Source organism: Pinus tabuliformis, chromosome 7 (genome assembly GCF_031772625.1).
Source record: "Pinus tabuliformis cultivar Carrire ecotype Pingquan chromosome 7, CPIR1, whole genome shotgun sequence".
In the NCBI taxonomy this organism is placed as follows: Eukaryota; Viridiplantae; Streptophyta; class Pinopsida; order Pinales; family Pinaceae; genus Pinus; species Pinus tabuliformis.
In genome coordinates this window covers 113,345,853-113,371,968 of record NC_142293.1, presented here as the reverse complement: position 1 = coordinate 113,371,968, position 26,116 = coordinate 113,345,853, and the positions used below count along the sequence as shown (strand labels likewise).

The 26,116-nt window shown below is 41.0% G+C and overlaps 1 protein-coding gene across 3 annotated transcripts in view; it reads right to left on the bottom strand.

Annotated features, from left to right (window-relative positions):
- The window catches only part of LOC149245553 (NAD(P)-binding Rossmann-fold superfamily protein), a 395,959-nt gene that overhangs the window by 360,522 nt on the left and 9,321 nt on the right, over nucleotides 1–26,116 (bottom strand). For all 3 annotated transcript variants that reach the window (XM_089457802.1, XM_089457803.1, XM_089457801.1), the window contains exon 2: nucleotides 20,502–20,606. In XM_089457802.1, coding sequence (XP_089313928.1) covers nucleotides 20,502–20,606 — 105 coding nt within the window. The remainder of the gene's footprint in view (nucleotides 1–20,501; nucleotides 20,607–26,116) is intronic.

The window sequence follows — 26,116 nt, the reverse complement described above, 5'->3', positions numbered from 1 at the left end:
TGCAGTAGTTGGGATTCATCAAGAGTGATGCAAATCCCAATCTCTACTATCTGATGGTGGAGAATGAGCCTCTCATTCTGGTTTTATATGTAGATGATCTGTTTTTGACAGGATCATCGAGGCTCATAAAGGACTGCAAAAGGAACCTTGCAACAGAATTCGACATGAAGGATATGGGGTTGATGCACTATTTTCTAGGATTGGAAGTATGGCAGAAGAATGGGGAGATCTTCCTTGGGCAAGGGAGATATGCTACAAAAATTCTGAAGAGATTCAGAATGCAAGACTGCAGACCCATGGCAACACCAATGATTACCAACTGGAAGAAGATAGATGCATCAGGGGACAAGGAAGTCGACCCCACCTTGTACAAACAGCTAATTGGGTCACTCATGTATCTGGTCAACACTAGGCCAGACATTTGCTTCGCTGTCAATACCCTTAGCCAGTTCATGGTGGAACCAAAGAGGGTACATTGGGCAGCAGCTAGGCACATTCTTAGGTATGTGCGTGGAACAGTCGGGATCGGGTTGAAATATACTCGAGGAGATGACGTCAGGTTGAGCGGATTCACAGATGCAGATTGGGCAGGTAGTTCAGTGGACAGGAAAAGTACCTTCGGGTACTGCTTCAGCGTTAGATCAAGGATGATCTCTTGGTGCAGCAAGAAGCAGAAGTCAGTAGCACTGAGCTCAGCAAAAGCAGGATATATGGCAACCAGCATAGCTACGTGTGAAGCCATATGTCTTAGGAAATTGACGGTGAGTTTGTTCAAGAAGAAAATGGGAGCGATCGGTATTTACTGTGATAATCAAAGTTGCATAAAACTCTTTGAGAATCTAGTCTTTCATGATAGGTCAAAGCACATTGATATCAGATGTCATTTCATCAGAGATTGTGTTCAACGTGGGGCAGTCCAGCTGCAGTATGTCCCCACAGGCAATCAAGTAGCAGACATACTCACAAAAACTCTAAGGAGAGCTAAATTCATCTAGTTCATAGAACAGATGGGTATGGTGGAAAATCCATTTCAATAGATTATCAGCAGCAGCAGTTGAGAGGGAGTTGCAGTGCAGGTGCAACAGTTGAGAGGGAGTTGCAGTGCGAGTGCAACATTTGAGAGCAGTTCAGCAGGGTTAGCAACAACACATATTAGAGTCGAGCAGTAGTTGGTGGGCAGCAGCAACCAGACATCAGCAGCGTAACAAGAGATGATGGAGAGACAAGGTGTTGCTACAGGGGGCAGCAACACTATAACACTTTGCTCGCTAAGAGGGAGTGTTAGTTTTTGTAGCATTGGATGTGTTCTAGCCACAAAACTTTGTGGAGAGGTTAGAATGAATGACTTCTCCAAAACCCAGAAATTGTTTCTGAAAATTCCACCCAAAAGTGTCTCAATTAGATTATTAACTGATTTTTAGTTATTTCCTATGTCTAAACTTAGGGAATATGGTTAATTAATTAGTATTAATTGAGATGTAGTGAAAATCATCTAGAAACTCGCACGGATCGACACTGAATTAATCTAGGCCATCAATTACGTTTTAATCTTGGTCGTTGGTGCTCCAACAGAAGATTATAAGAAGTAGTCGATGGGTAGATGGAGGATACACGAGTGCAGATACTCAATTGCCTAGGCAAATCGATTTTCTCAATGGCTGAAGTTCGGCAAAAGAAGATAGAGCCAGAGGGTGAGTTGCAGGGGAGAGAGAGAGGGCATCAACAGTAGTTCGAGAGTGTAGGATAATTTTTGGAAGGGCCAACGTGAGAGAGGACACATTTCATGTGGGAGACGTAGTCACTGCGTAAAGGATGACGCAGTGAGACCAGCGTGAGGGCAGAGGGTCTGTTCCAAGGTCAAAAAATTGTTCTGGAGAGTGAGAAATTTAGTGTTAAATTTCTCTCTGTGTTTCTTTCTCTATTTTTGTTGTCTGATATCTTGTACATGAATTATTGTTGAAGAATAATAAAGAAACCCTCATCTGTTGCACCGGTTTTCCCAAGTTGGGTTTTTCCAGGGATGATTGTCCAAAAATAACTGTGTCAATGTGCTTATATGTGTGCTAGCTTTTCTCTAAATTTCCTTGCATTTATTTTTCCACATTATTTAATTTGTGTTCTCCAAATTTCCTTGCATTTATTTTTCCACATTATTTAATTTGTGTTCTCCAAATTTCCTTGCATTTATTTTTCCACATTATTTAATTTGTGAAGGCTACAGTTTATTTATTTCGATATTTGTCGTAAGAAACTGCAAATAATTTTCTTAGTTTATTTAACAAATAGCAGAGATAATATCAGTTACTGAAGTAGGATTTTAGACTTAGGAATTTTCACACTCTGCAGCAGCCCCTGATTCTGCTACTCAACTCTGGCAGCTTCCATTGGTTGCTCACTCTAATCATCAGCTACTGGAAACTCTGTGGACCTTTTGTAATGTAGTCCCATTTTCCCGTTCCATATTTTTCACTCCCATTTTCACATTACAAGCCCTATGTCATCACTTTCCTTCTCTTGGTCTGTTACCCACCACCTGTGCGTAGTGTATATAGGAAAAAAAATCTCCTAGATGGTCCTCAGTTGGCAGCCAGCAACCCTTTGCAGCCACCAGATAGCTGGATGTGCCATTATCTCCACCACCTGACCCAACCATGTGGTCCCTCCCCCACTTTTTATGATTGTATGTTTGAAGGTGGGCCTCCCAACCCCGAAGGTATGGGTTTTCATTGTATAGTTGAGTAATTTTTCTTACTTGTCATGGGAATCTTTTGGGCATGGATTTGTGGGGGGATTTGAAAGAAAGAGTGGGCTAAGTTTGTACTCTTGTCTCCACTGCTCGATTTCATGGTTAGCCTTGTATCCTAGTCCCATGGGATCTCATTTATTGGCTATTAGCTTTAGGGTTGGCACTACATGGGAAATCCCAATTTTAGTTGCGTGTCTGCTTCCCGACACCATATACATCACTCCCTTCCACTCATTTTAGCCATGTTGCTCCTGTTGCCTACACCTACCTACAAGTCAATGAAAAAAGCCTTCAACCCCGCAAGGTGAGGTTGTTGGCAGGGAACTAAGAGAAGGGGTTGTCACACTAAATCCCTTCTCTCTCCATTTAAGCTATCTCCTAGGTTAGCTATGGGGGGTGGTCCCTAATATGAAAAACTAAGTGAAGAGAATTATGAGGTTCTAGGAAAGATATTAAAGTGAAAGTGGATTACTTTTAAGAATTATGAGAAAAATATGATATGAGCAATAAGAATCATTAACATAATAAGACCATAAAACCCAGTGCCTTACTATAAATTGCTCAACAGGAATGAACAATACATTTTCTCAAAACAAAAGTAGAATGCTTCCAACAATGAAAGAAAAGCAATCCTAAAATAGAAACAAAAGATGTTAGCACAAGATGCAAAACACACAAATGCTTTTAAAATAAACACATTGATGAATCAAAGCATGTGAAGGTATCTTGCTAAAATACTCACAATTAATGATCCAAATATAAACAAGATGGTAAAAAGACTTGAAGGTTAAACCAACATGCAATTAGCCTTGCAACATGAAATAAGAGTACTTGAAAAGGAAATGAGACTCATCAACCATTCATGAACATGATGATCATTAAACATGAAATGGATTTTGCTAAAGTAGACAATGTTCCAAGTACAAGAAAATTAATTTGTTGCAAAGGAAATTGCAATACTTGCATGAAAGGAAATGCTTCTTGAAACTGATGTTGCATGTGAGACTCTAAATCAACAAAGAAAGCAAAAATTTGAAACTTGCAAGTAAGGTAAATGTGATGAAAAATGCTCTTGGTTTATTTTATTATTTAGTTTTAAAGCAAGATTGCAATTGAACTCTCATATCCCCAGGCCTCACCCTCGCCCAATGATATGGATCTCACAGTGATGAGTCACTAGAGAAATAGAGGGTCCCTAAGATGTCTACTTCAACCAACTTATGTTGGAGGTCAAATTTTAATAAGGCTTGGGGCCTTCTTAAACTAAAATGCCTAGATGTGAGTGCAGATTGTGTTAATTCATCAATTAAAATATACTTACATACAGATACTTCATAAATGGAAAATGAGATAGCTTGTAAAACTTTGAGAATTGAACATGTAAATGAATTCATATGTGTTTGCGTGGAAAATAAGCAAAACGAAGTAGATTGCTTTAAAGCTACAATTGTTCCAATAGCATTGTTTCAAAAGTTACCAATGTATATAATCAAAAAAGTGAAACATGTACCTGAAAGAATAATCAAAACTTGCCACAATATTGAATGTTTGCACATAAGATAAAATTTACTCAAAATTTACAAGTTGAAGCTTATGCATATGAGAGATTTAAAATTAGGAAAGATTGCATGCAGATTGGAATGAGCAAATTCTTAAGCATGAAGTTAAGTGTTTAGTACTTTAGAAAACTAGAAGCAAAAATTAGTCCAATGCTAAGTGTAAATATTGATTTATGGCAAGTGGACATCATTTTCTTCTTCCCTTATGTACCAAATTCGAATTTTATGATGGAATGACAAGTCTAAATGGGTGGTAACCCATGTGAGGACAATTTCCACAAAAAGTTCCACCAAATACTCTCCCAAATCCTCCCAAATGTGCATTAGCTTCACAAATTCGAATTTCCAAGTAACCAACGTTCTCATTTAATGCCAGAAATTCGATTTTATTTGAGCACATGTCCTTTCATTGATTTTGGGAGTCCACATCACCATGGGACTTCACTTTAACTCCTCCGTAATTTTCCACCTCATTTCCACAACATTTAGCATGTGTGGATATTTATTTTTCTCCATTTATTTAATTTATGGCTTAATTAATTATCAGATTTCTCACTAAACTTAGGAAAAATGGGTTTTGAGGGTTCAAAACACATTTTTAACCCCTCAAAGTGTGTCATAGTAGAAAGTTGAGGGTGAGAGGTGCAAATTTTATTACTCATACCTCATAAAACTTCTCTAGACATCACTTATTACATTACAAATACAATTTTTATTGCAATTTCAACCCTGCAGGAAATCTACAAAATTAAAAAATGACCACCTAGACCTAACCAAATTCCACGAAATTTTTGTGTGATCTAGTATGGTAATAAACATCTACCCTCAACAAGATACTCTGACCATCTGGCTGTCTCATGCTCTCTCAGCTCCTCTCGGTCGTACCCTATACCTGCCCAGTCCGTTGAATCCCGATCTGCAACACTGCCTCTATCAACGATCCAAGTCCATATGGCCATTGAACCTCAACTATCCAATCTGCTCACTAGTTGTGCCTTAGCCTATCAAGGGCACAACACATCGAGACTCCTGTCAAGTTGTTCACAACTTCGTTTGTGAACGACTCTCAACTACCTAATGCCCATTGTTGCTACTCAGGGACTTCAACCCACTATAGTCTTCCTGTGTTGTAACAATGAAGACTAACATAGGGCACGAAAGGTTGCCACCTATCACTACAAGATGTCCATATTCCACAATGAACATGGGTTAGGAGGACTACCCAACTTCTGTTGTAGATGTCCTTCTCCACAAGACAAGTCTAGGGCTACACAACTACTCCTCTGGTTGATCAAAATTTAAGCTCTTCTTCTACCACTAGCAACCACCTAAGTCCATGATGACGGTGCACACTGGGCTCCAACTTGGGCACTACCACATTGCCCTCCAACAAACCATAAATGCCCAATCCATTGTCCACTATTGGTCCATTCTCACGCTGCCCTCCAACAGACCATGAGTGACCAATCCTTATTGTAGCATCTGCTCCTAGTTAGGGCATCCAGTCATCTAGGAAACCCTTCCTCTTGGCTGCCAACAGACTTCACAAATTGTCTTCTGCTAGGACACCCATCCAACTAGCATTCAACCATCAACCAAGGGTCCATCCTTGCCTTGATGTTTGTGCTTCTAGAAGATTGGTTAGGGCACACCAACTGCCCTAAATCTCTGCTCCAGACCTATGTTAACTTCTCCAACTAGGCTACCACCTTTGTTGTCCTTCCAAGCCTTCAAAACATTGTATTAGGGCATAAGGCTTACTCCTCAACGCACCCTATAGCAACCTGCGCACAACAGCAAGATAAATATGGCCCAAACTCAAGGAGAATGTCTTTGTTCAAGTTGCGGCCTCCCTTCAATAGTTGTGGCTCAACGAGCAAACCCTCACAAGGCCTCGTGGTCCTACAAATAACCTCCCCAAAATGTTGTACGTACAACACTCTCCTGCAACCCATACAGAGACATATAACATACCAAACTAGCACAGAAAACCTTACTACATACCTCAAAAATGCGGCCTAGTTTCTGCAAGGGATCTACTCCATAACTAGTCCAAGACTCGTCCTCTGGGCCTTCTAACAAGTTGCCCGAATACCTTTCATACTTGTGGCCTGGCTCCTTAAGAAATCCACACTCAACAGCAGTCCAAAAGCCTCCACAAACTCATCTTCCTGGCCTCAAACTTCATTGTCCTATTTCAGAGGTATTTTATGATTGACGTGGACATCTATTATGCCTCACACTTGACCTACATTTATATGCATTAAGTGGCTCCAACAAATTTGTCTTTGGGCACCACTTTGCCCTCAAGCCGACTTGCCCAACTAGACAAATTAACCCATCATATCTTCAAAAATTCATATCTCAACTTCTACAATTCGGATTTCGATGATTTTTGTTACGTTGGATTCTCCTTGCCATCCTCTATCATCTCCATCCATCACATGTAGAAATCTATCCACGGTTTTGGCCCAACAACTTTGGGTGCAAAACTCAGGCTTGGGTTTCAAGGCCACTTGTAGAGCTCCTTCCTCCAAACCCTCAATCCTCAAGGCTTGGAGTACCTCCCAAGCTACAAAAATCAACACTCCCTCTTAGGGAGGCAGGTACTTCCAACACTAGGAAGTAATCATCATCATCCAACAACACTAGCCCATCTTGCGTCCATCACTGCAGCATGCTCTGTAGAATGAACCCAGCAATCTCAGTAGTGCCTCTGCCCCATCACATCTGAACCTGAAGATCCCAAATCTCCATAGGGTTGCTCCCTCTGAGGCTAGACTCCCTCTGAGCCTATGTGATCTCCATTGGCTCAGTCCTGCAAGCACTCCTCTTCCTGGATCAAATACTGTTGAAATTTCTAAGTATTACCCATTAGAAATTTAATCTGTTTTCTTCTGGTTTATTTCTTCTACTTGTTAATTACGAACAAGTTATTTAAAACATATAAATAACGAAATAAACACAATACAGTCTCAACCATCTACAAATCAACAGCTGAAATAAAACAAACACACAAGTGACACCGTTATTTTTGGACAACTCGTCCCCGAAAAAACCCAATGCAGGAAAACCGTGCAGCAATTCTGAGGGTTATATTATTATGCAGTATATCCTTGAGTACAACTGGGTGCCAAACTGGCTCACCCGACAGAGAAAAATAACTGGCAGTAATACCTCTCTATTCGGAAGTAGGTATTCAGAAAACCTGCCCCACGAAACCCTCTCCAGCAACACTGAAGCACTGCGTCAGCCCTCCTGGCCTCTGTGTCAGCCTCAGAACCCTCTACGTCAGCCCTTTGAAGCAATGTGCAGCCTCTGGGACTCTCTGCATCACTCTTGTTGCCCTATGTGTGGATGACATGGGCCCTCTAGCCTCTGCGTTGTCTCTGTTGGGCTCTGCATGGCCAGCTCTGGCTTCTACGTCTGCCCCTCTACCTCTGCGTTGGTCTCTCGACTCTATCTCTGCCTCTCTGTCCAATACTCACTGCCCCACGTTGTTGATCACTGATTCAACTTTACTTGGCAACCTCGCTCTAGTAAATCGAATGACTGATCACTCTGGTGTCTCTTCCAACTGACCCTCAAGCCTCCTCTTATACTTTTCCTGTTGGTCCTTCAACGGTCGAGATTACATCTCTAATCAACGGCTAAGATTAGATTTGCCTTGATCCATGTCTTTTGGAACCTTCTAACCGAATTTTATATTAATACCCATTAATATTTTATTTTTTGTAAGTTTAGACTTAGGAACTCCATTAAAACTATTAATTATTTTAATATCTCCCAAACCGGTTAGAGTCTGCCCAAACCATTTATGGGTCTTGGAGATCTCATGTGCTTTAGCCTCTCCACCAATTTTCATGACTACATCACATCCGATGCTACCCCAAATCAACACTCCCTCTTAGCGAGGAATGTGCTCTAGTAATACTCCACACTGAGCATCACTTTGATTATACGACACCGGTACCAATGCTAATTCTAGGCCTCCCCGCCCAACATCCTTTGCACTACTGCATCCTGTACTGCTGCCCATGGCCCTGCCACTGCCACTGTTGCATCCATACGGCAACTCCCTCTGCAGCCGTGTTGTTGCTGGTCCTTTCTCCCAACACTGCATTTGCACTGCAACCCCCTCTCATCATGTTGCATCGTGCCAAGACATACTGCTACTGCACTGCAACTAAATTACTAAGAAGTAAGTAACTGATCCACCCAACTACTGACATCCTTGTCAAGCTAGAAACACTCCCGATGTTGAAGCTTTCTCTGCCACTATCAAGTGCTCCCTCTACTGCCTCTGCACTGCTGCAAAAACTCCCTGCATCTCGCACCGCTGCAAACCTCTCTGTGCCATCCTTCACTTTTGCAACACTCTCAGTGCCTCTCGCACTGCTGCAACCTGCTAGCCTCGCGCTGCACGGGGACTCCTGCACTGTAGCACTCTCTGTCGCTTCATCCGCATCTGTCTCTACCAACATCCGCCAATCCTGCTACTCTCACTCCGAGCTCCCGTAGCAAGGATTTGATCCAAGAGTTTGGGTACCTCAAGGATCCTGCCCCTCATCGCTTGTAGTCTTCCTGACTACAGCTCGATGTCTCCCCACCTCTTCTCTAGAGGCACATGAGAACTCATGGCACAATCGTCATCCTCCTCTACCTCCTTTTCCGCCTTCGCTAGCGCTGCCTTAGAGTCAAACACCTCTCCCTTACTCTTCTGCTTTGGACACTGGTTCGCATAATGACCCAGTTCCCCACAATTGAAGCACTTGACCTTGGAGAGGTCCTTTTTCTTCCTCTTCTCCTGCTTTCCCGCAGATGCCAGAGCTGCATTCTCTTCCTCTTCCTTCTTGATCTGCCCTCCTTTGTTGCTACTTCCCATCTTGCTCAGTCGTCTGATCTCTTCTTGACGAAGAGTCGCCCACAATTCTTCCCAATCTGGAAGATCTGCCCTGCCCAAAATGCTCTGGACAAATGTCTCCCACTCCTCAAAGACTGCGTTTAGAGCGGTCCTCACCAACATCTCCTCATCCGACGTGGCCCCTATGGAAGTCAGTTAGTCCCGGATCTCCTTCAACCGACCGAGGAAGTGATCTATCTGCTCCCCCTTCTGCATCTAGTATGACCGTAGCTGATTCTCAAGTAACATCTTCCTCTGCACGAAAGTATGCTGGTACAACGTCTTCAAGGCGTCCCACATTTTCTTTGTCGTCTCCTTCTCGGCAATATGTTGGACCACATGATCTGTGACCCCTGGATGATACATTTCGCCTTGGCCATTGCCTCCTCGTACTTCTCATTATCAGTCGGGTCAACTAGGATAGCCACTGTTCTCAAGGCGAAGGCCTTGATGCGATGTCTATCTAGAATGGACAGGATCTTGGCCTTCCAGACCACAAAGTTGGACGCCCTGTCTAGCTTGTCCTAATCCCTTAGTCCATTCATGGCCATCTCTCTGCTCTTCTTGTTGACTCCTCCGAGTCTCTCTACTTCCCTCCGGAGGTTCTCTCGTCGACTCCAACTGAGTCTCTCTACTTCCCACCTGGAAGTTCTCTGCTAGACTCCCTCTGAGTCATGATTTCCCTTCTGGAAATCCTCCTGCCAAATGTCAAGTCGCACCTCTCCGATCTTCTGTGCACCTGCAACACTGATCCGTATTCCTTGGCTAGAAATCCGCCTCGATAGCAACCCCCTCTACCTTGGTTTGCCCTGTTAGGTATTGTTCTACCCACAGTACCTCACCAGCGTCACTCCCGCACACTGCCCACAGCTTCCTATGCTCCCCCAGCAACTAAAAGTCTGATCCTCTAGGCTTTGCACAATCCCGACACTAGCAAAAATGCTTCCTCAGCCAACTGCATCAACCCTCCTGGTCTTTGCGTGGCTCTGTGTGAGCCTTTGTCTGCCCTCCTCAGCCTCTGCGCTAGCCTCTCTCTGGCCCGGACTGATGATGCAGTCCCTCTGCATCAACCCTTCTTCTGTCGCTTTCTGCAAGGAACAGCTTCTGTCACTCGGGACAACTGTTTTCTGCTGCAAATGCTCTGCTTCAGTTGATGCCTTCAGCTCTCCTATGATCTGCAACCACGCTTTAATACCATGTTGAAATTTCTAAGTATTACCCCGTTAGAAATTTAATTTGTATTCTTCTTGTTTATTTCTTCTACTTGTTAATTACAAACAAGTTATTTAAAACATATAAATAATGAAATAAACACAAAACAGTCTTAACCATCTACAAATCAACAGCTGAAATAAAACAAACACACAAGTGACACCGTTATTTTTGGACAACTCGTCCCTAGAAAAACCCAATGCGGGAAACCAATGCAACAATTCTGAGGGTTATATTATTACGCAGTATATCCTTGAGTACAACTAGGTGCCAAACTGGCTCACCCGACAGAGGAGAATAACCGGCAGTAATACCTCTTTATTCGAAAGCAGGTATTCATAAAACCTGCCCCATGAAACCCTCTCCAGCAACACTGAAGCACTGCGACAGCCCTCCTGGCCTCTGTGTCAACCTCAGAACCCTCTGCGTCAGCCCTCTGAGGCACTGTGCAGCCTCTGGGACCCTCTGTGTCACTCCTGCTGCCCTCTACGTGGATGACGCAGGCCCTCTGGCCTTTGCGCTGTCTCTATTGGGCTCAGTGTCGCCTGCTCTGGCTTCTGCGTCTGCCCCTCTGCCTTTACATTGGTCTCTCGGCACTATCTCTGCCTCTTTGTCCAATACTCACTGCCCCTCGCTGCTGATCATTGATTCGACTTTACTTAGCAACCCCGCTCTAGTAAATCGAATGACTGATCACTTTGGTGTATCTTCCAACTGACCCTCAAGCCTCCTCTTATACTTTTCCTGTTGGTCCTTCAACAGCCGAGATTACATCTCTAATCAACGACTAAGATTAGATTTGGCTTGATCCATGTCTTTTGGAACCTTACAAACCAGTTTTATATTAATACCCATTAATATTTTATTTTTCCTAAGTTTAGACTTAGGAACTCCATTAAAACTATTAATTATTTTAATATCTCCCAAACCGGTTAGAGTTTGTCCAAACCATTTCTGGGTCTTGGAGATCTCATGTGCTTTAGCCTCTCCACCAATTTTCATGGCTAGAGCACATCTGATGCTGCCCCAAATCAACAAATACAACTCGTGCAAATTTGTCCAACCTCGTATGTGTAACATCACGATCTGATGAAGACTCTAGCCTGCCAAACTGTGGTCCATCACATGAAGCCAGCTCAATCATATTGATCCCATCCATGCCAAAGCAATCCTCAAGATGTCCCAACCATCCATGGAAAATCAATGGAAATCCATCATCAACAATCTGTCCTACAACAAACTATTGTTCACCAGGGTCTCCACCAATCCACCAGAACTCTCAGCCAATCTCATTGCCAGGCCAGTCAAGACCACATCTCCATGTCTTCAGCTGAACCCTCTACTCCATGATCTAGGCACTCACAACTCCCTCCGAGTTGCTTCGTTGTGCACACTCTAATTCACTGTCCCTCAAAGTAGCTCAAACACCCTCTAATACCATGTTGAATTTTGGTGATCCTGGTATCTAGGATAGAATCTTAAATCACTGACGCTACCAAACCAAGAATCACAATGAAGCTACTTTGCACAGCAGAATATAAACAACAGTAAATATACTAGTGCACAAAATATACACAAGTTTTTACAAAATATTGTACAATAACCACAATTCGTTATATTAATCCAACTGAATAATACAACAATCTAAGGCTCCCGTACCAAGGATAATGGCCCTCATACATCCACTGATACAAGAATACAAAACTGGGGCTTCATGTCAGTCCATAGACAACCAATCTACCCTCAACAAGATAATTTGACCATCTGGCTGTCGCATGCTCTCTCAACTCCTCTCAGTCATACCCTTTGCCTGCCCGGTCCGTCGGCTCCCGATCTGCAACACTACCTCTATCAACGATCCAAGTCCATCTGGCCACTGAACCTCGAATATCCAATCTGCTCACTAGTTGTGCCTTAGTCCTTCAAGGGCACAACACATCAAGTCTCCCGTCAAGTTGTTCACAACTTCGTTTGTGAACAACTCTCAACTGCTCACCACTACTCCTCAGTTACTCAAGGACTCCATCCCACTATAGTCTTCTTGTGTTGCACCAATGAAGACTAACATAGGGCACGGAGAGCTGCCACTTATCACTGTAAGATGTCCATCTCCCACAAACACGGGTTAGTAGGACTACCCAACTTCTCTTGTAGATGTCCTTCTCCACAAGACAAGCCTAGAGCTACACAACTACTCATGTGGCTTATCAAACTTTGAGCTCTTCTTCTGCCACTCTAGCAACAACCTAAGTCTATGAAGATGGTGCACACCGGGCTCCAACTTGGGCACTATCACGCTGCCCTCCAACAGACCATAAAGGCCCAATCCACTGTACACACTTGGTCCACTCGCACGCTACCCTCCAACAAACCACGAGTGACCAATCCTTGTTGTAGCATTTGCTCTTAGTTAGGGCATCCAGTCACCTAGGAAACCCTTCCTCTTGGGTACCAACAGACTTCACAAATTGTCTTCTTCTAGGACACCCATCCAACTAGCATTTAACCATCAACCAAGGGTACATCTATAGCTCATTGTTGTTGTCCCCTTGCCTTGATTTTTGTGCTTTTAGAAGATTAGTTAGGGCACACCAACTACCCTTAACCTTTGCTCCAATCCTATCTTAACTTCTCCAACTAGGCTAGCACCTTTGTTATCCTTCCAAGCCTACAAAACTGTTAGTTTCTGTAGCATGGGATATCTTTTAGCCACGAAATTTGGTGGAGAGGCTAGAATGCATGAGATCCCCAAAACATAGAAATCGTTTCTGGAAATTCCACCTAGCGATTAATTAATTAGATTATTAACCTATTTTTTTAATGTTTCTTAAGTCTAAACTTAGGAAAATTAGTTAATTAAACAGAGTTAATTAAGTCAAGGTGAAAATAAGCTAGAAACTCATATGGATCGATCCACAAATGATTTGAGCCATCGATTAAGATTTAATCTTGGTCGTTGGAGTCCCAATGGGAAGATATAAGAAGGGATCGATGTGGTGATTGAGAATACACTTACGCAATTCAATTTCCTTAGCAGATCGATTTCCAAAGAGCAATAGCAGTTGCTGAAGAGCCAGAGATCGAATTACAGACAGTGATCCAGAGGAAGTTTTCCAAATCCGAAGAGGCAACAGCAAGGAGGCCAAGTTATTCCCAGTGAGGCAGCGTAGAGGACCGAACAGTTGCTTCAAAAGAGCAACTCGATTTAGCTGGAGGAAAAATTGTTTTTAGTTCCAGAAGCCGGACAGAGGTTCTAGAGTGTCAAAGAAGCGATTTCCTCAGCAAAGACAGGCAGAATAAATTCATCAGAGACAGTTCAGAGGCTAGACGTCATAGGGCCCATGCAGAGGTTGAAGCGGAGGGTTCCAGGAGGACGAGTTTCTGAAGGAAAGTTGTGTCATGGTTGCTTATGGAAGAAGGGTAATTCCCTTCGATAATTTTGACCAGGTTTTCTTGCTATTTGAATTGCCAGTTGGGCATCCATAGATTGTACTCAGATTTCACTGCTACATAATAATAAAACTCTCAGTTGTTGCACCAGTTTTCCCAAGTTGGGCTTTCCGAGGACATTCGTCCAAAAATAACGGTGTAAATTTTATGTGTGTGTGCTATATTCTCAGTTTCCAGCACTATTTTTCTTCCGCAGTATTTATTTGTGAAAATCACAGTGAGAATTATTTGGTATTTGCCGTACCAAACTGCAAATAAATTGTTAAATAAACTAACAATTAGGAGATTAATTTCTAGTTGCTCTAAAAGAATAAAATTTTTACATGCTATCAGACCGTGAATGATCAGCCGGAAAGCTCAGAAGCGACGGAAAGAATTTCACTGCTCAAAGGGAGCAGTAGGGCGAAATTCTTAGAGGAAGTACGGTGCTCAGACAAGCAGGCCGAATTGTTGGGGCAAGAATTCGATTTTCAGTTGCAGGGTTGCAGAAAAGTCGACTTGCCTAGGTTAGTGATTCCAGTAGTCAGAGGGAGCAGCAGTAGCTCAGATTTCCGCTGAGTAGATTCCTTCATTGGACGTAGAGGGTTTTGCAGCGACAGAATCGGCGTCGGGTGGAAGAGAAAAGCACACACACACAGAAGAATTTCTAGATTTCTCAAACGGTTTCCAGATCCAGTTTTCTAGAGGAGATCCTAGATTTCCAGTTGCAACAGGCAATGCGGGTTCGCCAAAGCAGTTAGTTCAAGTTGTTGGGATTGCAATTCGCGTGTCAGTTTCCGGAGGACATTCAGAAAAGTTGAGCAATTAGTCTCAGAGAGTAGTTAAAGGTTGGGCTAGGCAGACAGTGGCAGTTCTATGCATTCCAAAAGGGAGTGTGAGTTTCAGAGCTGGTATCCGAGCAGTAAAGGGAGGAAATTCCTATTTAGTTCTCCAGTTTTGAGTTTCCAGATTTTGCGGCTCTGTAGGGATGACCATATGAGATTGCCAGAGGAGGCCATGCGAGTTAGCCAGAATGCAGATTTGGGCAGCATATCGACTTCTAGTTGTCGGAGGCAAATGTCAGAGGAAGTGCGAGTTGCAAAGAAAGGAAGGGTCCCAGCCAAGGACTAGGCTTGAAAGGAGATAGTGGGGCACCAGATCCAGGAGGAGGAGTATGAAACTCCAATGTGCAAGATGGGCAGGGTCCAGCACAGTTGCAACAAGGAGATCAGTCATATCAGTTCCAGTTTGTTGCAGCAAGACCATCACCTTTGCTACAGGAGCCCACAGTATCATAGTAGTAGGTTCAGTGTCAACAGACACAATTTGTCATTACACAGTTGCAAATCTAGTTGCAGTGAGTACCCATGAGACAGTTGCAGGACTAGTTGCAATGACACAAGCAGTGTGAATTTTCTAGTTGCAGTATGCAGGTGCAGTTATAGCCAGAAGATTCCTAGCGCAAAGCCTTACAGTCCAGTTTACAGTGCAAGAGGACATTGCAAGTTGTCAGGAGGGAGCAGAGAGATTTCCCATAGGGAGATCGAGACTCAGAGGGAGCATCCCTATGGAAGCTAGTGCTTCAGGATCTGAGAGATTAGACTCATTATTGCAATAGTTGCAGCAGAAGTGCAGAGGCAGCAGCAACAGTATGAGTAGATCAATGTCCCAGAGTTGCAGAGATTTGGGTAGGATCCTTGAGGTGTCCTCCTCATGGATCATTAACTGGCTACGAGGGCCCACAGTATTCGGTAGTAGGATGGATCAGGGGTAGTTGATGCAGTCAATACAAGAGTGACCGTTGCAGAGTATTAGTAGTCAGATGTTGAGGAGCACAAAGCAATGTTGACAGCAAAGCAGGTGGCTCAGTGCAGAGTTAGCAGCAACGCAAATTCTTCAAAGATAGTGCAAATGCTAGTAGTAGTCAGAGACTCAGGAGACAGATGCATCATACTGAACACAGACGATTCAGTATTTTGGATGCTTCTCAGTTGCAGTAGTTGTAGTTGCAGCAGCAACAGATGAGAGGTAGTTGCAGTACAGATGCAGAGTTGGCAGTAGTATTGCAGTGTCAGCAGCAGCACAAATGCAGAATCAGAGTTGCGCAGTGGTTAGAGGGCAGTATGGCCAGATATCAATAGCATGACAGGAGGTGATACAGAGACAGGGTGTTGTGGCAGGATGTGCAGCGCTAGAGAGAACACAATCCTTGCTAGGAGGGAGTGTTATTTTTTGTAGCATTGGATGTGTTCTAGCCACAAAATTTGGTGGAGAGGCTAAAATGCATGAGATCTCCAAAACCCAGAAACTGTTTCTAGAAATTCCACCTCGAGATGACTTACTTAGATTATTGACCTATTTTTTTAATGTTTCCTAAGTCTAAGCTTAGGAAAACTGGTTAATTAATCATAATTAATTAAGTCAAGGTGAGAATAGTCTAGAAACTCACACAAATCAATCCAGAGATGATCTGAGCCATCGATTAAGATTTAATCTTGGCCATTAGAGTCCCAACAGGAAGATATAAGAAGACATCGATGTCGTGATGGAGAATACACTTAAGAAATTTGATTTCCTTGGCAGATCGATTTCTAGAGAGCAGCAGCAATTACCAGAGAGCCAAAGATCGAAGCACAGACAGTGATTTGAAGGAAGTTTTCCAAATCCAGAGAGGCAACAGCAAGGAGGCTGAGTTATTCCCAGTGAGGCAGCGCAGAGGACTGCGCAGTTGTTTCAGAAGAGCAACTCGATTTAGTTGGAGAAAAAATCGTTTTCAATTCCAAAGGCTGAACAGAGGTTCCAGAGTGCCAGAGAAGTGATTTCCTCAGTAGAGACAGGCAAAACGACTTCATCAGAGGTAGTTCAAAGGATAGACGTCATAGGGCCTTTGCAAGCAATGTGTAGAGGCTGACACAGAGGGTTCCAGGAGGATGATTTTTTGAAGGAAAGTTTTGTCGGGGTTGCTTGTGGAAGAAGGGTAATTCCCTTAGATAATTTTGGCCAGATTTTCTTGTTGTTTTGATTGCAAATTGGGCATCCATAGACTGCACTCAAATTTCACTGTTGTATAATAATAAAACCCTCAGTTGCTGCACCAGTTTTCCCAAGTTGGGTTTTTCTGGGGACATTTGTCCAAAAATAACTGTGTAAATTTTATGTGTGTGCACTAGATTTTCTCAGTTTCCAGCGCGATTTTTCTTCCGCAATATTATTTGTGAAAATCACAATGTGAATTATTTGGTATTTGTCATAACAAACTGCAAATAAATTGTTAAATAAATTAACAATTAGGAGAATAATTTCCAGTTGTTGCGATAGATTAAAAATTTCACAAAAATATTGTATTAGGGCACAAGGCTTACTCCTCAACGCACCCTACAACAACCTGCTCACAACAACAAGATGAATTTGCCCCAAACTCAAGGAGAATGTCTCTGTTCAGGCTGCGGCCTCCCTTCAATAGTTGTGGCTCAGTGAGGAAACCCTCACAAGGCCTCATGGCCCTACAAATAACCTCCCCACAGTGTTGTACCTACAGTGCTCTCCTACGGCCATACAGAGACATATAACATACCAAACTAGCACAGAAAACCCTTACTACATACCTCAGAAATGCGACTTAGTTTCTACAAGGGATCCGCTCCATAACTAGTCCAAGACTCGTCCTCTAGGATTTCTAACAACCTGCCTGAAGTCCTTTGATACCTGTGGCCCACCTCCATAAGAAATCCGCACTCAACAGCAATCCAAAAGCCTCCACAAACTCATCTTCTTGGCCTCAGACTTCGTTGTCTTATTTCAGAGGTATTTTATGGTTGACGTGGATGTGTATTATGCCTCACACTTGACCTATATTTATATGCATCAAGTGGCTCCAATGAATTTGTCTTTGGGCACCACTTTGACCTCAAGCCAACTTGCCCAACTAGACAAATTAACCCATCATATCTTCAAAAATTCATATCTCAACTTCTACAACTCGGATTTCAACGATTTTCGTTGCGTTGGATTCTCCTCACCATCCTCTATCATCTCCATCCATCACATATAGAAATATCTCCATGGTTTTGGCCCAACAACTTTGGGTGCAAAACCTCGGGCTTGGGGTTCAAGCCCACAAGGCCACTTGTGGAGCTTCTTCCTCTAAACCCTCGATCCTCAAGGCTTGGAGTACCTTCCAAGCTACAAAAATCAATAGTATCCACTGCTATATATTACTCAACATGCTCTCATCCCCTAGAGCCCCGAGCAGTTATGAAGAAAAAAACAATCAAAGGCAAAAGGCATATGAAGAAGGGTGGAAAAATAAACGTCAGGGTAACTCATGTACCATGATTTGCTCTCTCCTACACTCATATACCCATGTGTGGGCTTCCCTTATTATAGCTACCCTTGTACCATGACATGTGGTTTGGATGATTCCCCTGATCCCCACTTTGTTCCATCACCATATCATTTGTCACCTACCACTTGAGGGATGTACCATGGACATGTCACCCCCTTTAAAGGTTGAAACCACCTAAGAGGGTCCTTGACTAACCCCCTTATCGAGCTTGGAGACACTTGTACATGCCAAAGCCCACTATGGAAGAGCATGCCACCATGAAGTGCCCCATTGATTCCATGACTTGTAAGCTCTTTTACTTGATTATTCTAATGATTGGTTGTATTGGAGGGCAAAGGGACGCATTGGATCGTATGGAGGATTGTAGGTGGGTCTCCATTTGGGGCTTGGTCTCCCTATACGGGGTCTTAGCCCTCCAGAGGGCCACATTGGCACTTATAGGGTGAGCATTGAGAACCATGGGCCTCCACCATAGCATAGAATACTTCATGGATCCCCAACGCCACTCATTGATTGCTAGTGTTCCACCTTATGGATGAGGATGATGCACCTAGTTCACCATGCCCAAACGGCTCCACACTTGCACCAAACACTTGGCAGGTGATCTAGGGTCCAGATGAGGGCTTATGTCATCATCCTATCCCTTACGTTATGATGTCATCATCATAATGTGCGAATTTTCGGAGGAAGATTTTGTGGTGTTGTAGGCCCGAAATTGCAGGGGCTGAAATTTCAGGAGATGACCAGATTTTTGAGATTTGACCAGCATTGACTTTTGTTGACTATGATTTGTTGGAGATGGATTGAAGGAGGGTTGACTTGGGTCTTTGTGGAAGTATTGGTCTTGGTCTTGGGTCTTAGATATCTCACTTTGATCTGATTCTATAAGAAGAGGATTTTCTTGGGTTTTCCCCCTTGTGGGGTTTTTGCCCTGGCTTGGAGCCTACATCTTTGTGTTCTTTGTCTCTTGTGATCTTCATGTTTTGTATTTTGGTAATTGTTTGATGAAGAAGAAAATATAAAATTTAATAAAAAGCCAACAAACATTCACAAGTAATTATCAAGTAAGAGAAACCTACCCTAATCTTCAAGTATCTTGATTTCTCAACATCAGCTACTTTGCTCATCTATGGAACAAAATTCACTCAAATAGAATGGAACCCCTTTTCCTCCTAGTGGCACGATTACAACACAACCAGATAGCCTACTAGTGGCTAAGTTTGACTCCTTCAACTCTTAATTAGAGTTACTATATTAATGCTTCTAGAATCTTCTTCATCATGATCATGTGGCTAGCCTTTTTTCATGAATAATGGGGGTTGATGTGGCATCCTCTCGTATCATGGTGGTCAAAACAAGGTGGTCAAATTTCGAGTGGCATAACTTTTGCATATAGACTTCGTTTGAGGTATTTCTTGAGTCCTTGGAAAGGTATCCAAGTGTAAAATAGCACTAGGGCGTACATGCTTAAGCAGCAAATTTTTAGCCCTAAGATACGTCATTTAATGCCTCAAACTACTTCAGAAAGGTTTCAAACCCCAATTCGTTATATTGGGACCTGCCCGTAAAATGGTTCTGTGAACTAATTCCTCCAACTTTTATACTCTAAATGCATCTAATGGATGAAAAATAGTATAATGATCCAATCCAAATCATTGTATCGTGCCTCTGTAATATCATATTTTAATATTTGTAAAAGGTCACTTTTTTGTAATAAGAGCATTATCACTTTTATTAGTAGCTAAATTTTAAGTTAGGGCTTTTGCTTGTTTTTTCCGTAACAATAGCATTATCACTTTTATTAGTAACTAAATTTTAGGGTTTTTGCTTGTTATGGGTATAAATAGGGGTTTCACCTCTCATTTATAACTGTATAATTTTGTGAAATACAATTACAAATAACTAGTTCACTGGAGAAGTCTTCCTACATTACTTCATATTGAAAGTGCAATCCCCTTTGAGGTATGTAAGTGCTCCCACCATTTTCTCTAACTTTGCATATATATTAATGTCCCTCTTACATTTTTGTTTCAGTTACAAATAGTTCCAAATATAATTCCATTTTAAGTACAAGAACATTGAACATAATAAAGCATAGAAAAGTCAAGTTAAACATTGCACTAGTCAAAATAATATAACCATTTAAATAGTATAATGAATACCAATGCAATTACCTACTATTGATATATTGAAACTTTGGCTCCTCTTGAGGTTTAAGAACAATACCTTATTATGACTTTGAGATTTACTACAATAAAAGCAAGTGACCTCAAACTTCTATGCACTATAGGTAACGTACAAACTTACATGACTTCTTCCATAATGACCCCCGCCTTGAATATAAATGCTTCATATCCTTTCTCCTCAAGTTTCTTCCTCTTCTCTTCATTTGTACATGTTCCAGAGACTTTCCTAAATTACATTGATCAACACGCCCAACAGGTAGATCATAAGAATTCAAAGAGAATTGCGAACAACAACGAAATCATTTGCCTCCGGCTAAGTCAAATCTTGTAATTACTTACAAACCCAAATGCATGAACCTATCTATTAACACTCAAAACTTTGCATCTATCGGTTCTCAATATATTATTTGCCTGACCATATGCAAGTTTGATTAGCGTAGATAGGAATGTCTCCAATGTATGATAACATTGATAAGAAATCATTCTTAAAATGAATTCCAGCATGTTGTTTAACAAAGAAAACCAACTAAAAATGAACAAAGAAATGGTGTACCCGTATTATGGTGGGAATATCCTCTAATTTTTGTATCCCTACCAAAAACATGAAAGATAGAGAGAAGAGATATTCACATGTTTGATCACTAAAATGTGCATGTGTTGTCCTAAATTAATCAAATATTTTGAACATTTTGATATATAATGTACTGATTAGAAAGGAAATTTAAAAATCAACCCAAGAAGAAAGATCAAAGAAATAATCAGTCCATGCCACAATGGCAACATTTTCATTAATCTTTGGGGTTAGAATCAGTTTTAGTAGCATGTTCTGTTTAACACGGATCCCGCATCAGAGTTATTTAGGTGGAAGTTTCTAGCCATACCACCTGGCTTATCATCAGGATGAAGAGAAGATACAAGGATCAAACTAACCTTGAGGCTTGAACGTATAATATTAATATACAAATTAGATTATTTAACTGGTCAAAGAAACCGATTAAGGTCAGCTGGAAGTTTTTTAATCTCCAATTATTTACTTTTTAAGTATTATTTATTAGATTCTTATTACTGATATGTTTAAACTTATTTTTTTGCTGTCATAATTATTAAACTACTAAAAATAAAACAAACATGGCAAAAGACAATAAAATAATATATATTCTAAATAAAAACAAACCCAACCAAAAGAAAATTGTAAATGGAAAAACATTTTGACTTTTGAAATGGGGTAAATAGTTGCACATTTTGAAACAAAATCAGTGAGTAATGGAACATTTTGACCAACAAAAAATTATTTGAAAGGGTGAAGGTAAAGTCATTTCCTCCCAACTTTAAAGGCTTATTGGCCAGAACTATTTACTATTTAGAGACATTCTTTTATCTACCCACCTTCAACTGATGATTTATGGTTTTAGCTCTCAAAGTTCTAATCTCCTCCTTCTCAAACTCTGATAGAATTAGGGCATTTTTAGGTCCTACACACTCAGCTTTAAAGGCTTAGTAGCCATAACTATTAAAGTGGCATGACTTTAAAATTTATTTACCCCCTTCAAATTGTGATTTCAGTCTTCAACCCTCTTGCTTCTCAAACTCTGAAAGCCATAAGGCCTCTTTAGAGGTTCTTCCTTCTTGAACCCTGGTAGATATGTGGCCTCTTTAAAGGTTCTTCCTTCTTCCTTCTACATAGTCTTTTGTCTTGTTGAATTTCTTAAATCAACAATCCTTACTTTCTTAAATTATCTATTATAAATAGATTGTTAGTTTCAATAATAAACTAAGTCTCAGGTAAAAGGATATTTTTGTTGATTTTTTTGGTTTTGGCACATGTATGTAAAGAATTAACACAAGCCCCGATCAGTTAGCTAAAGAGTGTCAAAGAGTGTCAAATCATTTGCTGGGGTTCCACTCTTATTGTGGGCCACCTTACCCATATATAGCAAAGTTCAAAAAGGAATAAAACCAAGTGCAAATCTTCAAAACAAACCTATATATATATATTTTTGCCCATTTTCAACCAGTATTGGTACAGTTTTGAAGCCAGAAAACAGCATTTAGATGTTATAAGCAAAAATCTATATGATTTAACTCGGAGAATAAAATATATTGGTTTATTGGTTTGATTTTTTATTTTTTATTTTTTTTAATTATAAATATGGCACTTGTTCAGTAAATAGACTCTATTTACTCTCCCTCAGCGTAGATGAGCCCACCAAGGATTAACTATTTTGTCATTAGGACTTGCAACTAGCTTCATACCTGAATGAAGGCTTTTGGGAGTAGAATTATTTAGATCTTTGTCTTCCAGATCCATCACATCAAAGTATTGACTGCCGACGCATTTCGAACCACATTGGTTGATTAGAAATGTGCTTGCAGTCAATACTTTGATGTGAAGGATCCGGAAGACAAAGATCTAAATAGCTTCATACCATAATAATAGATGGATGTCATTGCCCAGAGTTCCACCAGGCCTCGAATACAACATAATCTTGAATGGAGTAGTTAACTATGTTGATTGCATTAACATGTGGTAACATGTCTTTCGGGCATTTTGAATTCAATTTATTTGATTTTTTTAATTTCTCTGTATTTTTTAGAGATTTGATCATTATAGAACTTAAACTAGCATAATCACATAAATCAAATAGTTGGTAAATGCTAATAGGTATCAATTCATAAATAAGCATCAAAACACTAACTTCATTATACATTTCATATTGCTAACACTAGCATTTGCACCAAAAGGTGCAAGATCACGCCGATAGTATTTTGGGGTTTTTTGACCCTTCGAATATATATACAATAAAATTTGAAATAGAGGCGGAAGGATATGCAGGCCCTGGCAATGAAAATCATAGTGCTTGGAGTGGAAGGACATGCAGGCCCAGCAACAAAACCATTAGGGGTTTCAGAGACCTTTCTAATGGACGCTTTTATTTTCCAAAATAAATTAGAGAAACCAGACATTACCTCAAATTTGCAGGATAACAGTCAGTTGATCTCCATTCTGCCAACATTACAAAACCTAGCGGCCAAAAATAATTTTAATATCAAGCATTACACAGCTACCTCTTTCATGCTAAGCTACACACCTTTTTTCACATCCGTTTTACAGATGAAACCCACCTTAAAGAAAGTTGCAGATGAGTAAACAAACTTAGATCACATATCCTCACGATTATCGATTTCTTTCCACCTCTCTCTAACACAGAAAACATTTATTTTTTTGTACAACTATATGCATTCATTGAAAAGCATGACTGAAAAGGCAAATGATTCCAAGCAAAGGTGTAAGTTTCACAGAGCATGCAAGCAGGAAGTCTCGACTCTCATCATAAAGTGGATTTCACGTCGGTGGGTCCAGTTCCTCCAATCTTTTCTTATTTCTTTAAATTTTAAGCAAAATACAATAATTTCCAAACTCATTTAACCTGTGCAATCTGCAGTAAAAAATTTGAGGTTTGGCCATCAAAGCTTGTTTGAAGCAATTGCTTTTGAGATATTTTCTAACATTATCGAAAATTTCCCATTGAAATTGTTGAAGAAAGTGTAACTAGGTTTGGTCTTCATAAATGTAATTTTGATCTTTGTACTTGTAAAAGAAAAGAATTATTATTTGTGTCATTATCAAGAATGGGTTTCTTGCCCATTTGATAGGTCAAGCACATGTTTAAGTGCTTCTAGGAAAGCCAAAGAGTCAATGTAATTGTTAAAGACCCATGTGGCCATGTTACACTATGTAAATCTATGTATTAGAGTTAAAGAATGACCTCCAAGCAAAGTCAAAAGCCTCCTCCTTATGTCGGCCTCAACAAAAGAAGTAATTCGGTGTCTTAAGGACAGTCGGCCTCACTTGATCATGTCAGCCCAAATAGGAGGGACAGACTCCTATAAATAGGGCTATTCGACCCCACCAAAGATATAGAAGTGATCTCTGAAATCAGCGAAGAAGAGGGCTAGAAGAGGTGCGAGAAAGGAAGAGAAAGGGTCTCTATTTCAGCGAGAAAGAGAAGCATCCTAGCCGAAGTTGGAGGACTGATCTTGAGACAGATTTCTGTCACACGTGCGAAGAGGAAGGGTTCATTCTGCTGCCATATAAGAGTTGCTACTACAGTCATAAGAAGAAGCTTGGTTGGGCTGGTAAAAGAGTGCTAATTAGGCCTCTTACTCAAGCGAAGGAAGAGACAACTAAAGAGAAGGAAAGAGAGCAAGTAAAGCATCAATTCTTGAAGGTATCACCTCACACGTGCGAAGAAAAAGGACCATACTGCTGCTATCTCAGATCTGTGACTACAGTAAGGAAAAGAGCTCGTATAAGTCAGAAATAAGGGCTTCTCCTTGATTAAAGAAGACTCCACCTCAAGCGAAGAAGGCAAGGAAGAATACCTCTCCTAGGGTATGCATAACTAGGGTTTCTGCAGTAAAGCCATCAGTTGAAGGAGGACGAAGAAGAAGGTCAAGGTGCAACAGAAGGGATTGATCTTGGATCAACGGGAAAGGCTTGACTTGTGCTTGGAGGATTTTTTTGTCAAGGGTATAGGGTTTGGCATTTGTCAATTGAAGCTTCAATAAGAGAAATTTGCAGAAGGGTTTTCCTCTCTAGGAGAGAGAGGTTTTGCCCTAGCTGAGAGCCAATATCTTCTGTTCTTGTCTCTTTTGTTTTGGTAACTGTTTGATGAAGTTAGAGAACTCACACTAATAATAATAAGAGAATATTGTGGTAATAAGAAAAAGTAAAAAGTACCTCACAAATAGTTATCATCGTCAAAAGAATCTCATCCTAACCTAAATGCCCTAGATTCTTCAACATGGTATCAAAGCTAAGGTACTAAAGTCAAAGGAAGGGCATAAAAGAGACATTCAAGGATCAAGTTTTAAGAAGGGCATCAAAGCAAGTTGAAGGTTATCAAAAGAAAAGGATCAAGATCTACATCAAAGATTGAAGAATCAGTCTACAACTACCCATAGTCTCGATGCTATTGGAATCTCGGTGTCACAATAGAAGATCACAAGATGATTAAGTAATCTCAGTCAAAAGATGAGGTCTCGATGTTAGATCACAGTGCTCAAAACTCAGGTACATGGCAACAGTTTCAGTGCCTCTCATAGTCTCAGTCTATGTCATACCACAGTGATCTCAATAATCTCACAATGGCATGATCTCAACATACTAGTGATAGTCACAACCTTGGATTGAATCCTTTCTATAAAGAGAACAGTCTTGACAACTCGGATTCCCAGAGCTTGATGATACATATTCGATGGCATATAGAAGTGGATCATCTACGGCATAGTGCTCAGAAATAGGTCTCACTATACCTCAGTCATAGTTTGTATGGACAGTACTCGATGTAGAATGAAGGTGTCCGTTGATACAGCCATAGTAATACTAAGTGATGGGTCTCAGTACTATAAGATGATAATCATGGCAAGTGACCTCAATGCTCTATGGTTCTACATGATGTTGCAACTTCAATAGAATGCTACAAGGTTCCATAGTCCACTTGTGTGATAGCAATACAGTGCCATCTCAAGTATATCAACAATTTGTTAATCATAAGGATCAAATGTATAAGTCGAAGTATCTTGAAGGCAAGAAGGCAAGCTTTCTATCACTACAACAAGGATTACAACAAGGATCTCATCTGGAAGAAGCATCGATTCATCTGCTTCAACCACTTTCAATATGATCAAGGTGAAGATTTCATCTTCACATGACAAGTAAGTATTTTTCATTCT